The sequence below is a fragment of the Vanellus vanellus genome (genome assembly GCF_965231255.1).
Source record: "Vanellus vanellus genome assembly, chromosome: 1".
Lineage (NCBI taxonomy): Eukaryota > Metazoa > Chordata > Aves > Charadriiformes > Charadriidae > Vanellus > Vanellus vanellus.
In genome coordinates, this window is record NC_138905.1 from 44,365,565 (window position 1) to 44,390,721 (window position 25,157).

Below are 25,157 nucleotides of genomic sequence, written 5' to 3' on the forward strand. Positions count from 1 at the left end.
ATTGTTTTAAAATGTTTTCTTCAAAAGCGCAGTAGGTACAGTCATGAAGAAGGTTCTTCCTTCTATCCGGTGGCATTTAGCACCTATTTACTGCTAGCTGTATAGCAGCGTGGCTGCTCCGTTCATGGGCATGAAATTCTTTTAGACAGCAAAGGAATTACTCTGCTTGTCAGATTAATGGCTTAGTTGTTAAAGTCCTTAAGTTTATATTGACTGGGTTTATAGTCAACATTTTGCAAGTCTGAAATAGCTGCTTCTGTAATCAGCCTTTTGATTAAAAAGGCAGAGGAGAACTCTGCCTCTCCTACTTGCTCTCAGTACTTTATCCCAAAAGTAGTTCATAGACTTTGGGGTGCAGCGGTACTTGGTGTGCATATATACTCATGTGATAGTCTCCAAAAGTGGTATCATAATGGTCTGACACCTTCTCTCCAGCTTTTCTTTCTCTTTTTGGTTTTACTTTATCTTTCCCTGCTGCACCATCTCTTTCTAGCCTATTTATGCAAACTCAGTTTTAAGAGCTTCTTGCTCACTTCCCACTCCTTTGCCGAATTGTGACAGAATCATCTGCATGTTGTGGGGTCATCTGGTCCCTGATTTGCAAGCATAAGAGAAAAAGATTGTCTGTCTTTCCTGATTGTACCTATTGCAGATTTGAAATTTTCTCCTTTGTTCTTTAACCATGTATTTAGAAAAAAAAAAAACTCGGTGCCTTTGAAACTGGTAAAGTTAAGGAGAGCTGCTGTGGCAATACAATTTCAGGTTTAAAGAAAAAGGGGGAGCCTAACAAACCAGGATTTCCTTTTCCCAGTATGATCCTGGAGGGTGTGGAGGGGCAATATTTTCTCAGCTATGCGTACGGGTGGCCGATTCTGCCCGCTTGCTATGGTGGCTTAATGAAGTTGTGGCCAGTCCACGTCATCCATTTCTGCATCCATGTGATTCTGTTACTGGTATTATTGTGACACCTTACCAGCTTAGTGTATTCATGGTTTACGTGCCAAGAAAAGGAATTTGTTGGATTCGGGATCTCCATGTGTAAACAGAATACAATGGGCTCAAAACTGTCTGAAGCCTGTGGATGTGGGAATTAGGATCAGAGATTCTGTCATTACAGTTTACCTGGGTTTCCTGAATTTGAAAGGCTAATTTAGCTTATAACCCACCTTTATGCTGTTCCTGTTTTCTCCACAGAGTTTTAAAACATTTGGTTGGTGTGAAAACTATACCGTGAACATTATGAGCTTCTACTGAAAATTTGATTTGTGGAAGATTGTGTTTTGGGTCTTCAGCCACAAACCACATCCTATTGTGTTTCTCTCTGGTCTGTGCAAATATCCACAATCAAAACCTGGTATTGAAGTTGGAAACCCACCTCACTGTGCTTATGTCCTTCCTCTACTCACTACTTTTGAGTCTTAGATCCAATTAGGAAAAAGCATATGGTACTGTGACTCGTTATTTTGGTATTGTTTTACCAAGAGAGCTGCAAGCATCAACTTTCTCATAATATCTTCCACAAAAACGTGGAGAATGTTTATATTAAGAAGATAGATATCGCTGTTAGAGAGTCTGCAGTGCAAATGAGAGTCATCTGCATAAATAGCATTTTTCTCTGTAGCTCATTAGAAGAGTGTACTGTCAAGGCAAAAATGACTACTGACAAATATGAGAAGAAACATGAGACAGGCAGGAGCCCCTTAGAGTAGTCTCTAAAAAGTCCAGGTTCTCAGCAGGGCTTCAAATAGCATTTTCTAAGGTGAAAATGTGTTACCAGTGCTGTCTATGTCATTTATGTTCTGCTCCATTGCATCCTCTTTAAATGTAATGAAGTTTTGAAGTTGCTTAGATGGAGAGAGTCTATTGATTGGTGTTTAGGCATTATACATGAATAGGTTAATGTCTGTGAACAGTTGGAAGTTTCTAACACTAACTTACAGTTTCCATCAGAGATCAAAGTAATTTACTAACATAAATTATTTATACATAGGGCTGAAAGAAATTCATAATAACAATAAGGCACCTCCATGAGATAATCACCATACCAGAAGCACTCATCTGTACCTCATAGCCCTGCAGGGGTTTGTAATTATCTCCTGCAAACCACACCTCTAGTGATTACTTTTTGTTTCTTCATTGCAGTGCTGCCACTTGCAGTATTTTGCCTGACAAATATTTTTAGAATCACCAAAATAAAAAAACCAACCCACCACTGGACCAATTTAGGAATAGAAAACTCGTGGCAGTCATGCAAAGAGAAAATGTTAAAAGTGCAAGAAATATCGAAGAAATGCAGTTAATACAGATTTTAATAACAACATAATATTACTAAACATGATTCTGTAGGCATTTACAGAGGTACCTATGCTTTTTCTTCAAGTTATTCACTTGAATGAGCCCATCATCTGCTTCCATTTCCCATGGCTTGCTGGTGATCTATGGATAACTGCCTGTTTACATGGTGCCAGCTTCTTCTCTGTGCTTCCTGCAGCTAAAATCACATTAAAAGAGGCTAAAAATGCATTAAATGCTCTCATAAAATTACTCTTCTGTGTAGACAATTGCGGTATTTGCACAGAGGTATAACATGATTACAGATGGGGAAAGGCTGGTGAGAGGTGATGGTCTCCGTGGCAATAATAGTTTGTAAAGTACCTCCTCCAACCTCTGCTGAAGCACTCGGATAAGAAACAGCAATCCTAACACAGTTTTATGCTTACTAAGCACACTCTAGTCTCAATGCAAGTACAAACAAACAAAAAAATCCAGTCAATGGAACAATTAGAAGCGTGGTATTGGTTTAAAAGTACCGTCCAAAACAGATGTTTAGATAGTCTGTCAGTGAGGTTCATTGCTGAGGAATACAAGTTCCCATGCTGCTACCAAAGCTCTGCCTAGTGAATCTCGGGGTGAGGGCAGAGCCTTGGAACGTTGGGTGATACACGAGTACAAAGGTCTCCAAGATGGGGGGCTGAAATAAGCTTTCAAATATACCCTGTTTCAGTTATTCAGAGCCCCATGAACGATGCAGGTTAATGTAAACAAAGTCTGCCATATAATAGAACAGCAACCACGGAGGAGACCAGGTGGCTGGGTGAGCTGTGATCATGAGAGCACAAATCAATAAAGCAATTGATTTCTTCCATTCCGAAAAAGCTGCAAGTGATAAGTCAGCTTCACTGTTAGCCTGGCCAATATGGACTTCCAAAACCGAATGTCAGGGGAACAGGAGCACGTTTTGCTGTCCCCGTGCCATTGCAGGCTCAGTTAGAGCTGAGATTGCATGGCTGAAATCCGTATTTCCGTGATCAGAATCTTCGCTGGGATTTATAACGATATATGCAGACAGGCAGGAGAAGTTAAGTCCTTCCGCAGCAGTGCAGTCCATGGTTATTCTAGATACGAGTTAAAAAATGTCAATTTTCTGATATTAGGATCTCTTCTTTTGAGCAAGGTTATAACATGATTATAGCCCTCCTGGGTCGCATCGAGGTCTCTAAGATACTGCTCCCCAACCAACCCCTCTCCAGCCTGAAGAGTCCTAATCTACTTAGCTGTTCCTTCTGCAGAAGCCGTGTCATGTCTTTGATCATTCCTGCTGCTTTTCTTGGAATCTTTTGCAGCTCTACTGTATCTTTTTGAGGTGGGGAGGGCACCATAAGTTTTCAAGATACTGGCACGTGTGCGTTCTGACGGCGTTTTTGTATGTGATGCATATATTTAACAGCATGAGCTGGTTTGTTGCATTCTCTCTGAGCGTTTCCAAATTATACGTAACTTCGTGTTTGCTCTGTATGCTTCTGAGCACTGGTGATCACTGAGCTGATGTTTTCCAGGGAACTAAGTATTACAAACCCTGGGTCTTCTTCCCAACTTGTAATAATCAATTCCGAGTCTGTCCCTTTATAGGTATTGCATTATTATTGCAGTTTCTAAGGGTTTGAAAATTAAAAGGAACAATAACTACACAATGCCATTCATAATATATACTGCTCCAGCCCTTTGTTGGGAACAACATAAGCAGAATCCCACATCGCCAAAGAAATCTTCTGAGATAAGCCCACGCACCTTTTGGTAAGGGAGGGGGATGTAAATTCTGAAGTATAGCTGAGTATCTGGCATGCATCCTTCAGATGGATATACTGCAGATACTTATCCAAACCTGGATGAAAAGTGGTTGTGTGTAAGAGCAATTGAGAGAACTGCCACTGATACTGAAAATATGAAGTTTGGTTTCTCTTAAATGGCTTGGAAGCTTGAGCTCCCAGTTGGAAAGGAACATTTTGGTTCCTTTTACGTGGTAAAGTCCTTAGGACAGGGGCTGTCTTTTCTCTAGGAAATGGCCACTACATCCATGAATATGTGAGCAGTAGCTCTCAGTAGAGTTCCCCCAGCTTTTTTAGGTAAGGTTCTGACTTTGGCTCTTTCCCCTTGGCTCTTTGAACCTGGTAAATTGCTGTGAACTTTTTGCATGTGTGGTTTACCTGCTGGAGGTGACCCTGCTCTGTCAGGGAGGTTGGACTAGATGATCTCCAGAGGTCCCTTCCAACCCTGACCATTCTGTGATTCTGTACAGGGGAAAGGTGCACAATTCCTGCAAAAATTACCTAGTGTCTTAATGAAAACCTTGGATACACCTCCAAAACTTTTCAACAGCCAACCTTCCAATTTATTCTAACAAAACACTGGAGAGAGATATCTTGGTAGAAACGCACTTTGTACTCTACTGCCAGAATAAATTGTGGAAACTGACATGTGCCATAAGAACTACTGTCTTTGAAAGAGAAACATTGCTGTCTGAAACGCTTTCTTGGACTGTTCAGTGTAACCTGATTCTTCTTGTCTCAAAAGCAACCTTTTTACCCCCCTGGAGACACCTCTGTGCGTGAAAAGGAGCAGGAAAGCAGCTCAGATCATCCTAGTGATCATTTCTAAGCAGTACTCCACTCTTTTCTCTCTCTCTCTCTCTCTCTCGTATCTGCAAGTTCAAATCTATTATTCCTCCTTTTAAAACAAAGTTCCTGTAATTCTGAACATAATTCAGCCTCTCCCTCTTTGCCAGGAATGTTAGAAAGGTACTAAGCAATGAATTGCAAGGAGTTGCATTTGGCAGATGATAAGCTGCAGGGCTGAAGGCAAAACCAAATATCCTTCCGACCCTTCCTTATGTGAGGAGTGACGCACAGTGAGCTTTTCCAGCCTCTATCCTCCTTCCTTTTTCCTATTTTTCTTTTTTTTTTTGCCTGTCAGATGAGAGACAAGGCTTTTTTATACTGAATGGTTTGTGCTTCGTGTTTTTTATACTTTTTGGTTTTGTGACAGCGTGTGGTGAGAAACACCAATGTTACTGTTTCATGGAAAACAGTCTAGTGGTTGTGTATGGGGGTGTGTTAATTGATTTCCACTGAAACACAACGTGGGGGGGGGGGGAAACAGTCATGACTTGGTTTAAAGGGCAGATGGTATTTGTGGGACCCTGATTGTCAGGGGTGAAATGCTGAGCCATATAACTTCCTTTGCAGCCGGCTATACGGCTATACGTCTTGTCATTTGGCTCCCAACAGGATAGTTGCTGCGGACTCCGGTTGCTGCAACAGACTTGAAGTTATTAAGGATTTAAGCTGGGCAACTTATAGCAGATATCTCATATTGTTCATTTGAATGTTTTATTTAACAGTAGGAGTTTGAGATGTAATCCTGTTAATTTTCTGTGGGGCTTTCAAACAAAAGGTACCAAAAAACCGATTACAATATAACACCGTGTCTTGTTTGCTTTCACAGCAAGAAAAACTGGGTGATATCTGCTTCTCCCTCCGCTATGTGCCTACCGCTGGCAAACTGACTGTCGTCATTCTGGAGGCAAAGAACCTGAAGAAGATGGATGTCGGTGGACTATCAGGTACGTGCGTGAAAATCTGCTTGTAGATTTTTCAGGCTTGTAAAGGCAGAAAAGCAACTAATTTTCTGTTGGAGATCTCTTGGTTGAGAAGGTGAGGGCTCTTGTTCACTGTCTGAAAAATGCGGTTTGTGTTTTCTGCGAGTTAGGGCATGACTGAGTATATCAGAACTCATTCTAGCTTAAAAAAAGGAATTTCATTATACGCTGCATTCTACTCCAAGACAAGGTCTGAAGAGTTAAACAGCCAGATGGCAGTGGAAACTCTCTCTGTACTTTCCTTCTCTCCTGTTGCCTGGAGATAAACAAAGACTATTCAGGCAAGAGAAAAAAAATCTGACTACGCTCCCTTGTCCGTTTAATCTCACAAAACATGAGCATTTCCCTGCAATGTTACTGATAATAGAGGAACTCACCGCAGGTCACCGTGCCAACCGCTGCCTGAGGTGCTGGGATAATTGTTTCTACGTTTGAAGGGCTCGGGTGTTATTGCTGCCATGCGCAGAGTTGGGAGTGCTCTGCATTTGCATGTACATCGGCAATCAAAACGACAGCCTTGCACTTGTGGTAGTCAGTCAGGTTGATACCTCCGACATGCTCAGTACCTACAAATAGTCTTCGTAGTCTTTCCTCGTAGTAAAGCTACGCGCACCGTGAGCGAGACGATGTACGCTGTCTCGAAGGGAGGATGCAGTCAGCACACGTGATAGCGGGGCTGTGTCCCCGCGGTATGGCTGTGTCACGGGGACCTGGTGGAGCTCCGCGTAGGCTTCTGTTCTCTGCTGTGTCTGGAATTCTTAGGCACGAGTTACTGTCTAAATTGCCAATTAGCTGAGACCAGATTAAATAACAAGATGCTTTGTAAGGAGAGGTCTTTCCAGGAGAATTTTATTTTCTGTATGTTCTCTTTAAAAGAGACAGTTTCTACCAACCATTGAGAATGAGGCTATTTCCAGCGCAGCTCTAGAACTGAAAACTTTTACAGCTGTCACTAACACACAGATGATGTAATTGCCAATTTTGAATTAGCAAGTGACAAGAAAAAAAGTGTTTTGCTTTTATGTTCTTGTGAACTCAGCAGAAGGTAAGAGTTCTATCCAAAATACACAGAGAAATGGGGACCTGCTAACCTTCAGGCTTGCTCTTTTATTTACCGCTTTTAATGAGCAGTAGCAGGAGGAGCTTCACAAAGTGATGGGAAACAAAGTCTCTTACCAGTAATAATCTTTTTTTTTATTTATTTATTTTACTTGTTTCTAAAGTTTTCCACTGCACAGCAACAGACATAATAACGTAAAAGATATCAAAATATTGTTGTAGTCATTACCTGAATCATGTCTAGCTTTTTCTTGTCCAAAATGGACACTAGGTTAGGACGCACAACTAATGGTTTCCTTAACACTCATGCTGAACCAATTGCGAATTAATGTTCTTAAGCACATTTGCTTCTTAATTGTTTCCTAACGCAAGATTAGATTGTCATCATGAGGACGTGTGGGGTTTTTTGACTGAAGTTTAGCTCTGAGAGCCAAAACATCTGTATTCTTTTCCAAGCTTTGCAAGAAATGTGATGGATAATGGGTACTCAGCTCATAAGACAAGAAAGAAGGGGTCAAAGGAAGCACTAATGAACTGAAGACCTTCTACAAACTTCAGATGGAAAATACAATGCATTGTGTTGAAAATAACTACAAGGAAATGAACGGGCTCGCTCTCCTCTATGTGCTTCAGCACATAAATGTATTTCTAGGGGTTGACAGGTTTTGTTCTCCTTTTTTAGGGCCATGCCAGACTAAAAACATCATGTTCTCTCAGAGACAAACAAACCCAATGGGATACCATTGTTGTAGCAGGAATTCAAAAGTTGCTGACAGTGATAAATGGCAGTTAGTACGGTATTCCTGAGGCAGTAATTATAGATGAAATAATGTTGGTTTAAAGTGGATCCAGTATCTTTCATTAGGGAATTTATCTTTTGAATACATTATGCAGAAATAACTTTCGAAATCAAGCTAAGATTCTGTTGTCATTATTCACACTAAATAATACCTACTCTCAAAGTATGGTACCGCTAAGTGGTAATGAAGGTGGCAGGATTTTATCTCGATTAGCGAAAGCTTTCCCCACTAGTTTTGTTATTTTCTCTAGATACTAAAATGGCTTTTCGTTTTGCAAAACTGAAAGCTTTGCGTTGCAGTGGAGGTGGGAAAATGTTAACAATCAAATGTGATCTCAAACCAAATGTTGCCTACATACTCAATAGCACTTACTGTCACTAAGGGAAAGCCATTAGCAAGAGGTGAAAATTATGTAGTTGACACAGGTGGGGGGAAAAAAAAAACTTAGAACTTTGTCAAAAATAGGCAAAAAGTGTCTGGGTTTTGACTGTAGAATATGTCTTTTTGTTATTCTCTCCTGTTTTGGAGAAGATGCTGGGAAAGCAGAAGTCGGGCATTTGGAAAGGGTTCTGCTTTCTCTTACATCCAGCCTTTACGCCTCTCCGTGGAGTTTATCGGCCCTGCGGGAAAGAGGAGCAAGACCCTGGCTCCTGCAGGAGGGCTGACAGAGCGCTGCCAAGCGTTGGCAGCACAGCGGCGGGCGACCTTGCGCTTTCCCTCGGGCTGCTTCTCTCCACATCTTGAGTATTACTGCTGCTAGTAAATATCTGCTGTACCTTTGCACCTCAATGGTGTGGAAAGCTTTAGCGTTTATGTTACCTTTAGTCCCAGCGTAAAGAACCAGCCGCTGTGGTTCAGTAGTCTTCTGCACTTCTGTTTAGTAATTTATTAAAAACTGGAGTGCAGCCATAACTGTGGTCAATCGGACTTAAAGACATGCTTGATTTTCAACGTGTATGTTTTATGTTTTGCAGATGTAGAGCCCAGTTAAGAAAGTTCATATCAAAAGCAAAAGTCCAATCAAAATAGATTGAAAGTACAACATTTCCTAACCTTTCTACAGGGGGAAATTTTACTGGTGGAACCTTAATCCTGCCAGTCAGTGTATAGATCCCATTTAATGGTTACTACGGCTGGAAAAAAAAAAAAAAAAAGGCCTTTATCTCCAGCATTTTGAACTCTTCCATAAATTTTATTAGCAGTCAAAAGCCAAGGACAAATTACTTCAGAAACAGACAATAAAAGAAAACAGGGTAATCATCAAATTCATTAGACTTTGTGTAACAAAACGAGATCACCCATCTGAGCGATAAACTCCCAGGTCTTAAACTTTGTTGCAACATCAGGCTGTGACTAAGGCAAACCTTGGCTCCAGCATTAGCACTCTTCAGCCTGAGCTCATCAAGTCACCACAACAAGAGGAAATTATTACTTCTGGTGAGAAGGGCCTCTGGCAAACAATTATGCCTGTTTTTAAAATGGCATTTTAATTATTGAAATTATATGCAAATGCATTTTTAATGAAGCTGACATCTGGCAGGTGATATGTAGGAATGTAAGCTACAAAGAGATTATTTTTATTTGTCTGAATTTGGTAAACTCAGGTTACGTGGCTTTATAGGTATCCGTCACCCAAAATGTCTATGAGACTTAGACGCTTAGGTCTTACAGCAAATCAAGGGAACTTCGACTCCCAAGTCACTGTGGTGTTTGTTTTTTTTTTTTTTTATTTCATTTAGATGATTTGCAAAATTGGAAGATTTCAAAACCAGTTTGCCAAACAGGCCACGGAGACATAGTCTGACTAATTCCTCAATAAGGACACAATGCAGCTTAGAAATGCTGTTCGGTTCACAAGGGTTGTCTATGAATTATGATACTTTATTCAGGTTTACAATGCTTTCTGCTCCAGAAAGAGGGCAGGATTCATCTGCAGTTTCCCTAAGAGATACTCATTTAAATCAAAATGGTAGTGATTTCATATACAGATTTAAGTGAGTATGAAACTTTATCTAAATTCATTTTAATCTTGTTTTATATTTCTAGTTTTTACTTATTTTCTAAAGAAAAAATGGTTGATTAATGCTCAGCACATCTGATTAGCAGGTAAATGTGGTCTGTGCAATAAATATGGTGCTTCTTTTTGTTACCTAGGAAGATTCCCAATATTAATGCACATTTATGCAGGCAGTTCTATAGATTTCCATGTATTCAGTCATACCCTCTGTTTGCATTCATTTTGTTCTGGACATGAAATAAAAGCTTTCATTTCAACTTCCAACAGCTTTCCCTGCTTTGACCAAGCCAATCGTTGAAATAAATTACCTGAATACATTGAAAGGCATTTTCCCTCTGAACCTTCAGACTGTTGTTATAGGTGTTTACCTACCCAGGCCCTTCAGCTTAAATGCCTTTTTTTAAGAACTTCAGTGACCGTATGTATTACTGATGAAATACTGTTTTGTATCAAAAAGTCATCCCTTTGTAGCTGATAATAAGTGTAAGCCTTAACATAGCTTATCATGGTTTCAGGATTAATTTCAGTATGGTTTATTCCTTCTAAAAATCTTTGAAAGCTAATGGGGTTTTGTTCTGTGTGTATTATTTTAGTATGCTTGGCTTTTAGTGAATCTAATTACCAGGAGTGTATCCTAGTAGCAAGCAATGTACCCTCCCCTTATCTTCTCAGCGCTGCTGCCTCTCACCACTCCCCCCGGTCAGACCTGGAATTTCAATGGGCAGGAGATGCCCTAGCTGGCATGGGCTCAGGTATTGCCTTAGGAACTGTTGCCAAGTAGCAAATATTACAGCAGATCCTAAACCGTACCTATTAATGCTTAGGAAGAACTGCAAGGAGAAGATTGACATTGGATCCGTGTGCTCTTCCTTCTGCAGAAACCTGCAGATACAGCTGTGAAGGGAAAGCAGCTCATAATCCAGTCCATTATGTGTGAAAGCTAATCTCAATATTTATGAGTTATAAATAGAAAATACACAGCACCTCTTTGTATCTGCCAAGCAAATACTATAAATCAGAACCATCTCTTGGGACCAAACGGTGTTATAGTAGAAATAAAGCTAGTTTTCGACAATTAGACATTTATTTTAAATATTGCATTCGAATTCAAAAGGCTGGTTGTATGTCTTAAAAAAGAATTGAAAAATTAAAAGTTGTTTAGAGACCAGCTCTTTGAAGACAGAGTGAATGCTCATGAATTATGCAGTCAGAGCATTCACTTTAATAACTTCATTAAAACATAAGAAACCTTAAAAGCTAGCTAACGCAAATGCAATATTATGGGAAGAGAAATACACCATTAGTGCCATGGCCTTGCTATAAGCCATATTGTAAGCATAACTCAGTGAATATTAAAGCAAAAGAAAACAGCCTTATTAAAAGTAAAAATAAACAACAGCCACCACCACCACAACAGCTGCATTTGCAACGAGCCTAATCCTAAAGAATCCAACAGAGATCAGTACCAACAAATATTTTAAGATCTCTACTTACTGTGAGGATTTCTACAGCATCTACTGTCTTGGCATCTCTACTGTAATACACTGGCAGAACTTTCAACAGTAGATGGCTGCAGCAATACATCTCTCTAACGTTTGCAGAGCGGTCTCACAGCATCACAGTAAATTCACCGTGGGCTCCTGCAGTGGCAATGGGATCGGTCACCAAATCTCCGTCATGTTAAAATCTTTCTCTCCTGCCCAGAAGAACGTTCCTGTTGGTGACATGTTCCCTAAGACTGGGCGGGGGGGAGGGCTTGTCTGAAACGGTCCTCTTTCCATGGATAAATAAGGTCTTAGGGGGTTGTTTCTTCTAATCCCGACTCAAGCCTTCGACATCAAGCTACCTTCTTGCTCAAGTTAAAGGCTGAAGAAGGCAATTCCAAAATCAAAGCATATTCTGAATTACAATGTATTCATCGTAGAAGCCATGTTAAAGGATAGGTAAGCTCTTATATTCCAGGGCGTTTCGGAGCGTCTTATGAGGAAGCTGTTAGGTAATTGTCCGTTTTGGAGTGAGTACACAATTTCTACTGAATAGCTACGGGCTATTGCACACAATAAAATACTGTATTAGATGAACCATCAAATGTGGCAATTCCTACAAAGAAGCAGAGTCAAATTGTACTGCTCTTTTTTGCCTCCTGCGCTTAAAATGAGGAAAAAGAGATTGTGCCTGCTGATTAGCAGTGAAGTTGGACAAAACCTGTAGGCATTGCTCTGAGAGACCTTAGGACAAATACTGTGCCAAAAAAGCGCCTGGGCTCAGGAGGTGTTTGAACAGCTTCTTGATTTGAGAAAGAAAGCTTATTGTGTGTGTACATCTTCATCATACAGGCTGACCAAGGGTACAGGAGGGCAGCACACAGCTGTGGGGATTCTGCCAGCCAATGGTCATGATTTTCTGGCATTGCTATTGATTTTTTTTCCCCACCCTCCCTTCCCCAAAACACGGAGCAGAAAGACTTCTTATTCTTTTATTTGAATAGCCGCATCTAAATAATGCATTTTGCTTTTGTATGCGTGCCTCTTCCTGATTAAATTACAGTATGTTTTTATTTGGTTACGCAGTCCCAAAGCAAGTGTGAAGATGTGTGTGTTAATTACTTATATGAAAATGAGATGGTTAATACTTTAGGTTTTCGAGCTCTACAAGAATTTCATAGCAATGTGAGTGGCTGTAAAATGGATGTAGAAATACCGTAGATAGATTCTGGAGTCCTTAGGGAAATTAGTCAGTTCTCTTACAAGTAAGTTTAATTTATTTTTACTCTCTGAAATTTGCAGCCTATGTCTTTTCTTTTAATGGGTTTGAAGAAAAAAAATTAAAATATGAACTCCAAAAGAAAATGTCTTTTTTCATCTCTATAAATACAGTTTAGATCAATGCTTAAATGGTCACAGAAAGTGAAGAATTATAATTGAGGGTATTTCCTTTTCAGGACTGCGTAGAGTCATACCGGTTTTTAAGACAGCGCGATGGGCATTTTATTAGCACTGTTACGCAGTTGAAGTTTGATGAAGTTTGTAGGACTTTCTGAAGAAATGGAAACAACTTTAGATTTAAGTTTATAAATCCCAGTTTATACATTACTTTAAATCCCACGCGCCTTTTTTATTTGTTTAATCCTATGTGGGCAAGAAAGATGATTAGTTTCTGCTACAACTTTACGTGGTTACTTCTTATAGGCCTCCTGACTGTGTTTCCAATGTATAACTCCTTTGTGTGCACGTCAACAGAAAGAACCATTTCACAAATTAGGCCCTTGATCCTGATCCTGAATTATCCCTGAAGGGAGCAGGGGTTGTATGCTGAGAAGGGAACTGCACGTCTCCTCTAGTGCACTGTGCTGAAAATACATCCCTGACAACAGAGAAAGTGTATAGGTCAGTGTAAGGAGAGAGATTGGGAAACAGGTGGTGCTAGTTCTCTGTCAGTATCGTTATTTTTTGTATATGTGTTACGGGTGGTAGTTGTTCAAATCTGTTCGCTCATCTGGCAAGTGAAGCCCTCCGTCGGCAGCTGTGAGATGCTTGTCATTCAACAAAACCGGAAAAGACGTTTTCCCACTGCCGATTCCAAGATTTATTTTCCAAAACCTTTCTAACTGAAGGTGGAGGTCAAGTCCTGCCCTCTCTTCTACTGATGCAGTTCCCCAAAAAGGTCCCGTTACCCTTCTCGAGGTAACAGGAGAGAAATATAATCTTGTTGCTGAACGTCGAGGTTCAGCCAAAATTCAGTTATTCTCATTGTGCCGTTTGTGGGTCTCAGGAGAGTGATATGAATCTCGGTGGGATTCTCTTTCCAAATATTTTTATCCCTCACTTTCCTTCCCTGATCCCATCGATGAGGTAGAACAGCCACCATTTGGGCCCTGTTTCTTCCCACCAGCACAGACCGCGCTGTCTTAGAGCCACTTTGTTCTAGTGGAGTCAGTCACAGGTTTTGATTAACTGCAAATTACCTGTCAACAAGGTGGAAAAGTGTCACCCAGAATTGTCACTTTTCTCCTGTAAAGAGGTCCATGTGAGCTGGAGGTGAGAATTTTCATTGGGTTTAATTCCTAGCTACCATTTCTTTTGCTTTTGTTTATTAGCCATGAAAGTCTTCGTGGGGGTCTTCTGTATCATCATTAAGGTGTCTTTACATCTACTTTGTAATAAACGGAATAACTGAGCTCTTCAGGCATATTTTGGTAAGGTGTATGTGTCACTTCCGTGAAAATTTTAGAGGTATTGAAGGGGAAGACTGGGCTGGGTATGAGTGAATTATCTACACAAGCAGCACCTTTATTTAGATATTTAGTTTATTTAGGACAGCTAAGGTGCTAAGCAATTGTTTTACAAACCTAAAGATAAGAGAGGAATCTATTCTTTTTCTTTTTTTTTCTATCCCTTAACAGTATGATTGGTTTTAAACTAAAAACTGTGGGGTTTTTAATCCATTATACCAGTCTTGTTGATAAGATGGTGCCAGATGTGTTTCTCTCAACCAATGCATCTGTCACCAATATAATGCAAGGGTAAAACTGGTAATATGGAGGGAACATCTCCTGACATTTTATGGTTGTTAGTGCAGTGACTTTAGTCCATAGGAGGAGATTAAGATTTTCTTCCTCTTCTGTTTATTAAGCTCTCTTTTTTTCTGTCTTGTTGATGAATATGCTGTTGCTCATTCCCCACATGAATTCTTTTCATTTCTGCTGAGCTGTCTTCACGTTTACAAAGAGCAACATTTTTTACTCTCTTTAAATCAAAATAATTTACGTGCAGGGGTTTCCTGCTGCATCCCATCACATTAGATATTAATGTAATAATTTATTGAATAGTAAAATATATAGTTCTCATTAAGGAAAGATACAAATAAAGCACAGGTCACATAGCATCTGTCCGGTATGCGTGCCAATAGCCACAAACTTCTTTATTTGACTGCAAAATTTGAATCTTAGGTAACACAGTTGACCGATGTGCAACGGGTAACATTTAGAGGTTTACTTGCAAAACACGCCTAAAAGAAAATCTGTTGTGAAGAGTCCCACCCCCTGCAAAGCTCAGCTGTTTTCTACCGGTTTTGTGAAGGCAGAAAGGAGGATTTGTAAGCTCAGTATTGTGAGCTTTGTCACAACATAATCTCTCTCAGATTTAAGTTTGTCAAAAAACAAATAAAGATACAGATGTACATTATAAAACTGTGCATGATCTAATAGTAGGCAGAACCAAATTTTAATTCCTGTCCATTAAGTAGTGACACACAAGGATTTCAGGATCCAAATGTAATCTCTGCAGCTCAGCAGCATCTCTGCGGGAGTTGCTTCAGGTCAGAGAAGTAAGGGGTTCTGTCTAATCTCAGCTATCAAGCCCAAGTCATGGGACCTCTTTTCTTCAGATTCCCGGTGGTATCACAGAACGCTTTACATATACAGGTCTGCAGGTTAAATCCACCTTTTCAGTGAAGAGAATATGGTAATGTCCCGATTGAGCCCTAGTGAAAAAGCATCTTAAATTCCGTTTGAGCCTCTCCAGAAATATTTGCAGTACAGCTAGCTCTGGGGCCAGTCTCATCACAACGTTGTTGTAAGGGGGTGCATTCCCGCAGTAAGTTCCAGGAAGATGAGTTGGAGTATTCGGCTGTATCGGTTGCTTCCCATCAGCCAGCCATCACATGCTTGTCAACATTTGAGGGATGCTAAAAGTAGTGATTATGAGAGCGTGTGGCATAACGGGTTTTTTAAGTTCAGGAGCCCTGGCTATGTGGGATTTGAAGAAATGCTTATGTAAGGATGTGACAGCGTCAGCAAGTCTTGTGCTGCAAATTGTTTCAATTGGTTGGGAGCTAAGTTAATTCAGGCTGCTCCCTCATGGATAAAAAATAGAGGGAGGAATGTTTAATTAAAAAGAAGTGCATGTTACTTTACAAATAAGGTGTTTGGGACCTGGGAAGCTGTGGGAGCAAAGGTGTTTCTGGGAGAGGTTTCTGCTGTTGTCATTCAAAGTCACTTGCACTGGGGCTAAGCAAGCTTAAAGGGTATCAAACCAAACTCTTTCCTGAACAGTGGGAGTTGGGGACTGGCTCAGCCATTCCCAGAGACTATCCGTAGTGCTCTGTTGCTGAAGAACATCTACTTCAGGAAGTTACTGTCTGGCTTCTGGTCGGGAAACCAACACTTGACAAGAACAATCTTTCCATCTGCTGCTGTGCTTGGTCTGTGCGTCTGGTAGACCCTGCAGCAGAGCAAGCGAGCGATTTCCTAAAGTGATTGAGTTCTTTGACATGAATTAGTCAAGAAATAGACCCAAGTATGAGATAGATGTTGCTTTTGTCTAATCTGGGCGTGGATTGCGTCTTTTTGATCAGGGTTTGAGTTCTTCTCAGAACAAAATGGAGTAGTATAAGAGAATCCACACCAAAGCGTAGAAAGTCATTTATGTTTTATAAATGAAGTTATTCAGACAAGCACATCTTCCACATACACCAGTGCACACTTTCCTTTGTGTAGCTAATAAGTCTGCAATATTATAAAAATACCAGTTGCTGTAGTATCTAGGTATTATGGTCCTCAGCTCAGATTCCATGAGGTAGCAGGGGATATGGACTTGATAGCTTTTCAGCCTTGCAGTTGGTTTTGCGCTGATGAAATGTTCCATTGGATTAAGAGCTGGCAAAAGCCCAAGGCCAACTGTAGTCCTCTAGTAATTTGAAATATAGTTCTGTGCGCGGTGGAATTATAAGGCGTGATTTCCTTTAAATTTCAGAGTGTGACTGGGTATTCTGATGTCTAATATAATACGTGCTTCAATTGAAATTTTTTTCGACAGTGTGAACATCCATAATACCTCTTTCACACATGTATTTTCTGGTGTGTAATAAGAGGTGAGACCATGTTGCAGCTTTCACCTCATATAGGGATACTTAGTAAGCTCTTTCTATTCCACCTGGCTGCCTACTTTCACAAAGCTTGTAGGAATTTAATATTCTTGAGAGGCCTCTGATGGTGTCATGTTTGACTGACACTGGCCAATATGCTAAAAAGGTATGGAAAGGGGGCAGTCAGTCACCAGGCTGGTACTTGCATGCAAAGAAGACAGAATGATTACCTACACTGTGTTTCCTTGGGAACCCAAACGAAAAAAAAATTACTTTGTTTTATTGCAAGTCTAGTGACAAACATGCTTTGATGATTCATATTTAAATCTGTTCTCATTTTCTTGCCATGTGGTGGTTTTTTTTTTATTCCTCTGGATAAAGCAAATTAATACTTTTTTTTTAAAAAAAGAAAAAATCTATATAGCTGTTCCATGTCATTCCATTACTTCCTCTCTAGTTTTAATTGCTTTCCACGCATAGGAGACCCTGAACCCAAATAACCTAAGCCATACCCTGATTTTAGAAAACAAATTTTGGCACTGTTGGCATCGTACTCCAGCAAAGAGCACGGTCCCCAAGCGTTCCATTGCTCTGCATTTGCATACAGGTTTGTTTTCTGCAGAGCATTCGCAGGATAAGCACTTTGGCTTTTCTTGTTTACATGCCGCTTGCTGTATATTCTCTTTGTTTACAATTCCAGCGTATTTGAATCCTGATAGGTTAAATAGAAGGGAAGACTAGCATCATCCGCAGTGCTGCTGCCTGACCTATCCAGCACACGCATCTTGCTTTTAGAAAAGCCCAATCATTTTTCACCAGCACTTTGAGGTACATTCAAATCTGCTTTGGCATCTGTCCAGCCCTGCGTAATATCAAGCAGGGGACATCCTGTCTGAGAAAACAGATTGTTAGTTCAATTATATTCCTGAAATTGAGTTAAATTTCCATGAAATCTGCTTCGAATGTGAAGAACCCTAGGGGAATGGTTTTTTTTTTTTTGTTTGTTTGACTTATATTATAGCAATCAGGCATACTAAATGAGATGCATTGTATAAGCGCGTGTTCTGTGTGCTGTTTATGAGTGTTTATCTCGTGTTTGATAACGGGGCGAAGTAAGTAAATTGGTGGTGCTGCCATCTATAGACAAAAGCAAGTTATTGTACTCAGGTTGATGAGAGGTGGAGGAGTTTGGACTTCTTGTCTAAAATGTTGTTAATAATGTTATATAGTAGTCATGGAGAATATAGAAAAGCTCTAAGCTGCTTCTTGATATGATTAATGACAATTCCTCGTTAATGGTGATCAGATTTTAAATAACTGGCCTGGGTTTCTGACGTATGATACAGTAATTAAACAGTTCTTCAATATCTTTGGGTCATAAGTGGTTACAAGCGCTGTTTTGGGGCCTTTGCTAATCTTACTGGACTGGCAAGTGTATCTTGCTAGTCGGGATCATGCCTGGTATATTGAAAAGAATGGTAACCTTCCCATAACACATAGCATTTCAGTCCATTTTTTTGGTAAAAGGACAGATGGTGTGATTTTTCTGGCAGAGATCCAAGCGTCTGTATGGTACAATAGTGTTCTGTATTAATTCCAGTGTTGTTTCATTGAAAGATAATGTTCTGGTCAAATGGAGAATGTTCGTGCTCAGTTTTATATTTTTACCTTTGTTTTTCTCTGTTAATTTTTATTTATTCTCAGAAGCATAAAAGCCATCGCCTCCATCTGCCAGTTCTGTCTTTCCATGTACACTGAATGTTTATATTCCTCCTTGTCTCTCAAATTGCGTACATAGCTTAAGTGAAAACTGGCTGTAACACCCAGAGTTAGATTCTGCTATTCTACTTCATACTGATAAGATGTATTTTCAGATTGTCCCACTGATTTCCATCAGGTGAAGTTTCTATTTTATCATTTAAAGGGGGATAGAACTCAGGATTTGGATTTTTGAATGCTGTTTTGTTTAAACATCTACATGGCCACAGAATTAGTAAAGGCTTTGGCTGTTGCTGGAGTACTCTGTTGACTGGATGTTGACTGGATTCGTTTCCATAAACGAATGCCACCTTTTTGCCTCTAGGAAAGAAGGGATGTTGCCTAACGTTGTCTGTGGGTTTTATTTCTTGTCAACAATTTCTATGTGAATTATATATAGGGATAATAAAATAGTCTGAATAGCACATATTCCTAAATGATTTGCAAGCCATATTGAAGAAAAAAACGCAGTGATTAGAGAGTGTCTCCCAAACTAATCAGAATGAAAGAAATAAGCCATATAAGCAACAGTAAATCACTTAATGACTTAATCAAATTAGCATGATAAATAAAGATATTCAGCAAGATGGAAAAAAAAAAAAAAAACCACATAAATAATTACAGTGAAAAGTATTTGAAAGAAGTTGCATGCAGGCTGCCAGGAAGGCAAAAATCTGGGGTTTGTAAAAGACACAGAGGGTTGCCATCTATGCATCATCAAGGCAAGTTAACACAGTCACATCACGGTTTTGACAACGGTCATAAAACACAAACCACTGTAGAACAGCACGAGTTTTTCAATAGCCACACTAAATCCACATGAAGCTTGCCTTTTCCTCTTCAAAGTCCTGGTAAGCTGAAGCATTAAAATTGATTCAAATGCGTATTTTCAAACTGTACATCATCTGCTGACATCAAACTTCCGGTTCTACTCTGTTATGGACATGAAACTCAATAGATAAGATACTAATAAATTAAAGGCAACGAAGGTCAAGACAAGCCTTACTAAAACGATCAGGAACTTCTGATAACATTTTTATTTCAAATAAGGACAATTCATTAATTTGAACTCCAGTGGGTGACAGGAGCTTTGGATTTCTTTCTTCTATAAGCACGAGTAGGCCACTTTGGTACCTCTTTATTTGTCCTCTTGCATATGCAAAAAAGTGGCATTGAGTTCTTCTTCTGAGGCAAATAATTTGTAATAGACAAAATGAATAACTATATACAGACAACTTTGCACTTCACTGTGGAAGAAAATTACTAAGTAAAATAATGAATTTTACAGTTATTTTTAAAAACAGGGCCATAGAAATTTGGCCACATTTGTAAATTTATGTGTCTTGAGATACAGAATTAGAAGTCAGATGGGATTTTGAGTAGTTCTCTGAAAGGTGCTTAGCTATGTACTTTTGAAAAATTTGGGGTTTAAATACATTGTAAACTCTACTTTTACCAACTTCTCCTGATTCAGTCAGTCACAGTGGCCACATTTTCATTAAACCAGCAGTTCAGGGCCAAGCCTTGATAAACTGCAAAGCAGGAGGTTGGTGTCTCAGGTGTATCAAAACTCTTTTACACAGCTCTGACAGCACAGAGAAGCTGTTAATGGTGAGGTTTCTTCAACAAATTGGAGGACTTAAATTCGAAAAATACTTTCTAATACTCGAGGCTTCATAGATATTTTAGGGCTTAAGTTAATGCTTACCTGAGCCTCTTAGATGTGCAGTCAATAGGGAAATGACAGAGTGCATGTGAATGTAACCATCCGTCAGGTGACTTGGATGGACAAATTTGAAAAGGAGCACTCAGAAGAAAAATGTGCATGTTGCTCGTTGCCTTAAGCTCTTTTGTCCAAAAGCTGATTCCTGGATGTCAGTGAACCATATAGTGCTAGGTGATAAAAATATTTAAAGGAGACCTTAGGCTAGTAAGTACTCTTGACTTTCTAAGGCATCAAAGCAAAACCAAAAGAGGAAAACTTCCACTATATTCGTCTGAGAAGTGCTTCTAGCACTTCGCAGGGAGTCTCTAAACTTTAATATTCCAATCGCTCTGCAATTGTGGTTGCATGAGGCAGTGGAGGTGTAAGTGGTGTGGGAACATGACTGATTTAGTAGTACTTTCTGCTCCGAACCTTTGGAGAAATCTTATTTTCTGGTTCCCACTTTAGTGTGCGCTTTGTGGGTGGGTTTTAACCCATAACTTCCTAACGTAAAATACTGGTATGGTCCCAGGAGAGTAAAATCTCATAGAGACCTTCATCTGTCCTCATCCACCTAAGTGTCCTAACCAGTGGTTTGCAAAGTCAAGATATTTCCTGCCAAATGTCCTTCTTGTCCCAGCAGCCTCTCCTTCTCATTTACTTGTGTCCAGATTTGAGAAAAGCATTTAATTTCCTAACCAGCAGCCAAGACTATATTCTGGTAGACAGGAAATGCTCAGAGGAGGTGGAGGATTAAATTCCCTCCTGTTGAGTAGAAACAGGACCAGGGTTGCTGCTTCCCTGGTGCATGTTCTGCTCGTGAAAACCCAGTCCTCTGAACCACCTTCTCTGTTTCCAGGGACAGCTACGTGGTTTCACCAAGCATGCAAAGGCTGTGCTTTGTGCGGAGCTCAGTCACAACCTTTCAGTCTGTTTCTGTGCTAGGCATGAGCTGAGCCAACCAGGCCAAATCCCACAGGGATCTGAAGTGTGCAGTTTTCCATATCCTAAATGTTTAGAATGAGGGCATCTCCACGTATTGAATGACCACATTGACATGTTCTGTGGAGGGGCAGGGGTGAGATGTTGGACACTTTGGAAAAAATAAATATCGTTCCATAAAATACTGACAGGTATGTCCTCTCACATGCATGTGTAAAGTCTTTCTACATTTACCATTTTCGGTACCCAAGATGTGCCAATGTTGTTCTGTATGCACCTAAGTGCTACCTTGAGGCTTAAGATTAACTCTTCCCAGATTTGCTAGGAACTTCTTTTGACCATATGTAGAGGTATTTGGCTAAATCTGACCTTGGAGAGCATCTCGTGATGCGTTTGTTTGCACTCATATCGCCTCCACTGTGGGACAGGACTGCCTCTTGTCATGTAGAGCCAATGTCCAACTGAAAGAGGCCTCTTGAATGCTACTGTGGCAGTAATAACAACAGTAAGTCTTGAATTTACTGATTTTTCCCTCCTCTGTCAATCTGTGCTCAGTTCCCTTTCTTCCCTGAGACTGTTGTACATTAGTTGTATCGTGACTGTACTTAAGATCTCCGGTCAGTTTGCTTATGCCCTTAAAAACATTACTGCAAAAGCCATAGAGCAGAATTTTAAATATTCTTCTTCCTTGCCATCACCTGAACATGAATCGGGAATATAAAGGATGAACGGGAAATGGTGAGCACTCCTTATGAAATGCAGAGAGTTGGGTATTTTCCCAGGGGGGTTAACTTGTTTACAGTCGCTGCTTGTGGGATGCAAGCCTGAGAACCATTAGCCCAACGCATTTTAAAAACTCAGAGCTGAAAATGTACTCCGCAGTTTTTTACATTCGCAGAAATAGAGGTACACAATTCTCCAGTTCAAATTTGTAACAGATTTTTTTTCAGCTTATCTACGTACTCGGTCTCACTGACTGAATGGAGGAGCATCTGTAGATTTCAAAGCAAATTTTTGTACATCTGTAGCTGAAACTGTCTCAAGTTCCCATTGAATCAGATAATTCTTATCAGATATCCTTGAAGATGATAAGAGGATCAATGCTGTCAGCAAGTGCAAAGCAGCACAGAAATACAGTTCGGTGAAAAGCAGCTTCATTGTAATGCAAAAAACATCTCGGCGCCCCAGCCATTCTGGGAGCGCGTGTGCAAGAGTTTGAGTGATTTGAATACGGGATTCCTGATACAATAATTTCTGCCACGCGTGAGACCTGAAATGATTACTTGTCCCTGTAGGGTAAATGGACCTGCTCATCATGCGGGTCTTTGTAGAGATGATGTATACACCTGTTTGGAAGATTTAATAGTTGTGGTTGAAATACCAGGTCTGAAGCTCAAGGGTTAGGAGGGATGGTTAAGCTTTAAAATCACTTGGAAGCAGCTGATTTTAAGTTGCCATGGCAAAGGATTTTCAGACAATGAGAAGCTTTTACATTAATATCTTTGTAAGCCTTGTTGTGATAGAATTGTCTCTGTGAAGAGCTGTCTCTTTCTTGCTCCTGCTGACACACACACACTGATAAAATCATACAGTAATTATATAGTGCTATAATGATTTGCGGGCTTCTTCTCTGAGGATTTTGCCACTGGTTTGGAGATTCGGTCTCTGATAGATTTTTATAATAGGGAATTGTATTATTCAACATTTTGTTATCAAAAAATTATCAAGATACCCCCTATGTTTGCGAAAAATACCAAGGTATGGAAATGGCAGTCATTTTCAATTGTGTTAAACTTAATTTTGAACAATAACTAAATAAAACCCCTATCGGCACTTTTTACTTTTCTTTGATCGCTTTCTTTTTTTTGCTTTGTGGCCAACACGGCTTGATTTTTTTGCAGCATATATTTTGCAGTTATGTTCTATGTTCCTCTGTCTTCCTCCTCAGTAGCCAAAATACAGGTCTGAAAAAATGTGTCCCAACTAAGATTAGGCTGAGATAAGAGAAGCAGCTTATTGGTAGGGGGAAATTGGTGGAGAATTTTGCAGGGATTTGTTCCGTTTCCCTTTGGGAAGGAGAGACGGTAGTACCCGCTCTTTTCAAGACAGTTTGGAGTTGTCCTGGTTGTTGCTGGTTAAAGCTAAGGTTGCTGTCCTAATGACTGGGGGCAGAACCGGGGCCCGTTTCGGTGGTTAGCTGGCTACAGTTGGTCGCCCATGGGCTCATGGAATCTCAACGCCGAGAGGACTGGAGGCCAGTACTGTTATTGGTGTTAATGTTTGCCAGCTGCCCAGACGCTGGCAGCTGATGCAAAGGGTGTTGGAAGCACATTCGGTACGTCAAGAGCTGGGAACGCTCCGTACCTGCATCCGTCCGCTGCCACCTCCCAGAGGCTCGCTGCGGTCTTGGGTGTTTCAGAGATAAGTTTTCTGAGATGCTGCTTTTCCTGACGGCTGCCGAGACAGTCAGGATGCAGAAGGGGAAGTTTTTAGGCCAGGAAGGGGCTTTGGGGAAAGCAGCACTGACTCTCTGACGTTCGCGCCCAGTGGCACTTGGTCATATTGAAATTTAATGGGTTTCGGGACATAAAGTGAGGTGTATTTGATCTGACACACTTTTAATTAAGGTTTTTATCAAATTCTTTTTAATTTAATTCTTACTTGACATTGACCATTCCTTGTTTGGGGTTCTGCAGGTCTGGAAAGCTTTCAGATAGGGCTTTAATTGGAGGCTTTTCGATGTAATTATTAGTTGTGTATTACATGGGAATGAAGCCGATTCTTTTAAGTTAGCACAGTATAAACACTTCATACACTCAGCTGCTATGCTAATGCACAGGACTGGGATCTGCATTACAATACATCATCTCCGCTGTCCGTACTGCAACACAGACGGGCTATTTACTCAGTTTAGTGACAGCAGCAGCGTACAAGTAATTGGGGCCTGACGATTCTCTGTGGGTACCATTAATTTAGTGCTAGATTTTAGTTATAGGAGGTACCCAAATGCCATAACAACATACAAGCATATTTGAGCATCAACAGATTGATTGGATTACATAAATAGATCAATTGGATTAATCTCAAGTCCATATATTTTAAGATGTGTGTTATTAGTTATGCAGAAGCATGGAGCAAACTGATGCACGTGTATGGAAAAGAATATTTTGTACAGCAGTACAAGCTGTTAGTTGTTAACTCTTTGAAAACAGCCAAAATATTAAAGATGAGTAAAATGAATAATATAGGAAAGCTTTAGAGAGAACTGAAATCATTCACAAGATTAATGATGTATTTGAAGGTCCCTAAAATAAAATAGCCCAAAGTTACAAAGAAGGCAAAACTATGTTGAGAGAAGATTTAATAATAACTGAGGGGGAAAAAAAAGAGATATGAAATTAAGGATGCTGAATAGTGGGTGGGGATAAGCTCATTTTATGTAACAGGATAATTTAGAGAGTGAAATGCAAAAATAGATGGGAAACTAAGAAATAACTGCATTGCAGCTTTCGCATATTCACAGCTCTTCCAAAAAGCTTGAAGTCTATAATTTAAAGCAGCAATGAGGAACTATTCACCTGGTATGGGAGCACAGCAGGGCTTCAACTCTCCAATCTTTCTCCCGTCATGCAACTGAAAACGCGCTCACCACACGACCAAAGAGCTGGTATCCCCTTCCTGTCTGTTCGCAAGCTGGGGATAGAAAACAGTGTGGTCATAGGAGGAATGTGCTTGTAGTCAGGCAATAAGAGGAGCTCTGTAAGCCCGCAGGAAAACAAATAACAAGAAGGATGGCATGCAGTTCCTGCAGCCCTTGCCCCACTCCCTTCCCTCCCAGAGGACACGTAGAGAAGACCTTGCAGTCCAGGCTGCTGAGCCGCGAATTTCCTGCAGGGTTCAATTCAGAAACTCCCCAAACTGCAGAAGGGCTTTCTGTCTTTCTGGTTGATTTTTATTCCGCAAAGCCGCGGTCCTGCCTAAAGACCTTGGCTGGTTTGAGCTGGAGGTATTGGAGTTACTATTGATCTGAGTATGCAAGGTGGCCATTTATTTGGGGGCAGGGAGTCCTTTGCCTTA

The 25,157-nt window shown here is 40.3% G+C and overlaps 1 protein-coding gene across 2 annotated transcripts in view; it reads left to right on the forward strand.

Moving 5' to 3' along the window:
- Positions 1–25,157, forward strand: part of SYT1 (synaptotagmin 1) — a gene marked incomplete at both ends in the record, with an annotated part of 129,910 nt that overhangs the window by 71,393 nt on the left and 33,360 nt on the right. For both annotated transcript variants that reach the window (XM_082492281.1, XM_082492282.1), the window contains one exon: positions 5,782–5,899. In XM_082492281.1, the coding sequence (XP_082348407.1) occupies positions 5,782–5,899 (118 nt within the window). The remainder of the gene's footprint in view (positions 1–5,781; positions 5,900–25,157) is intronic.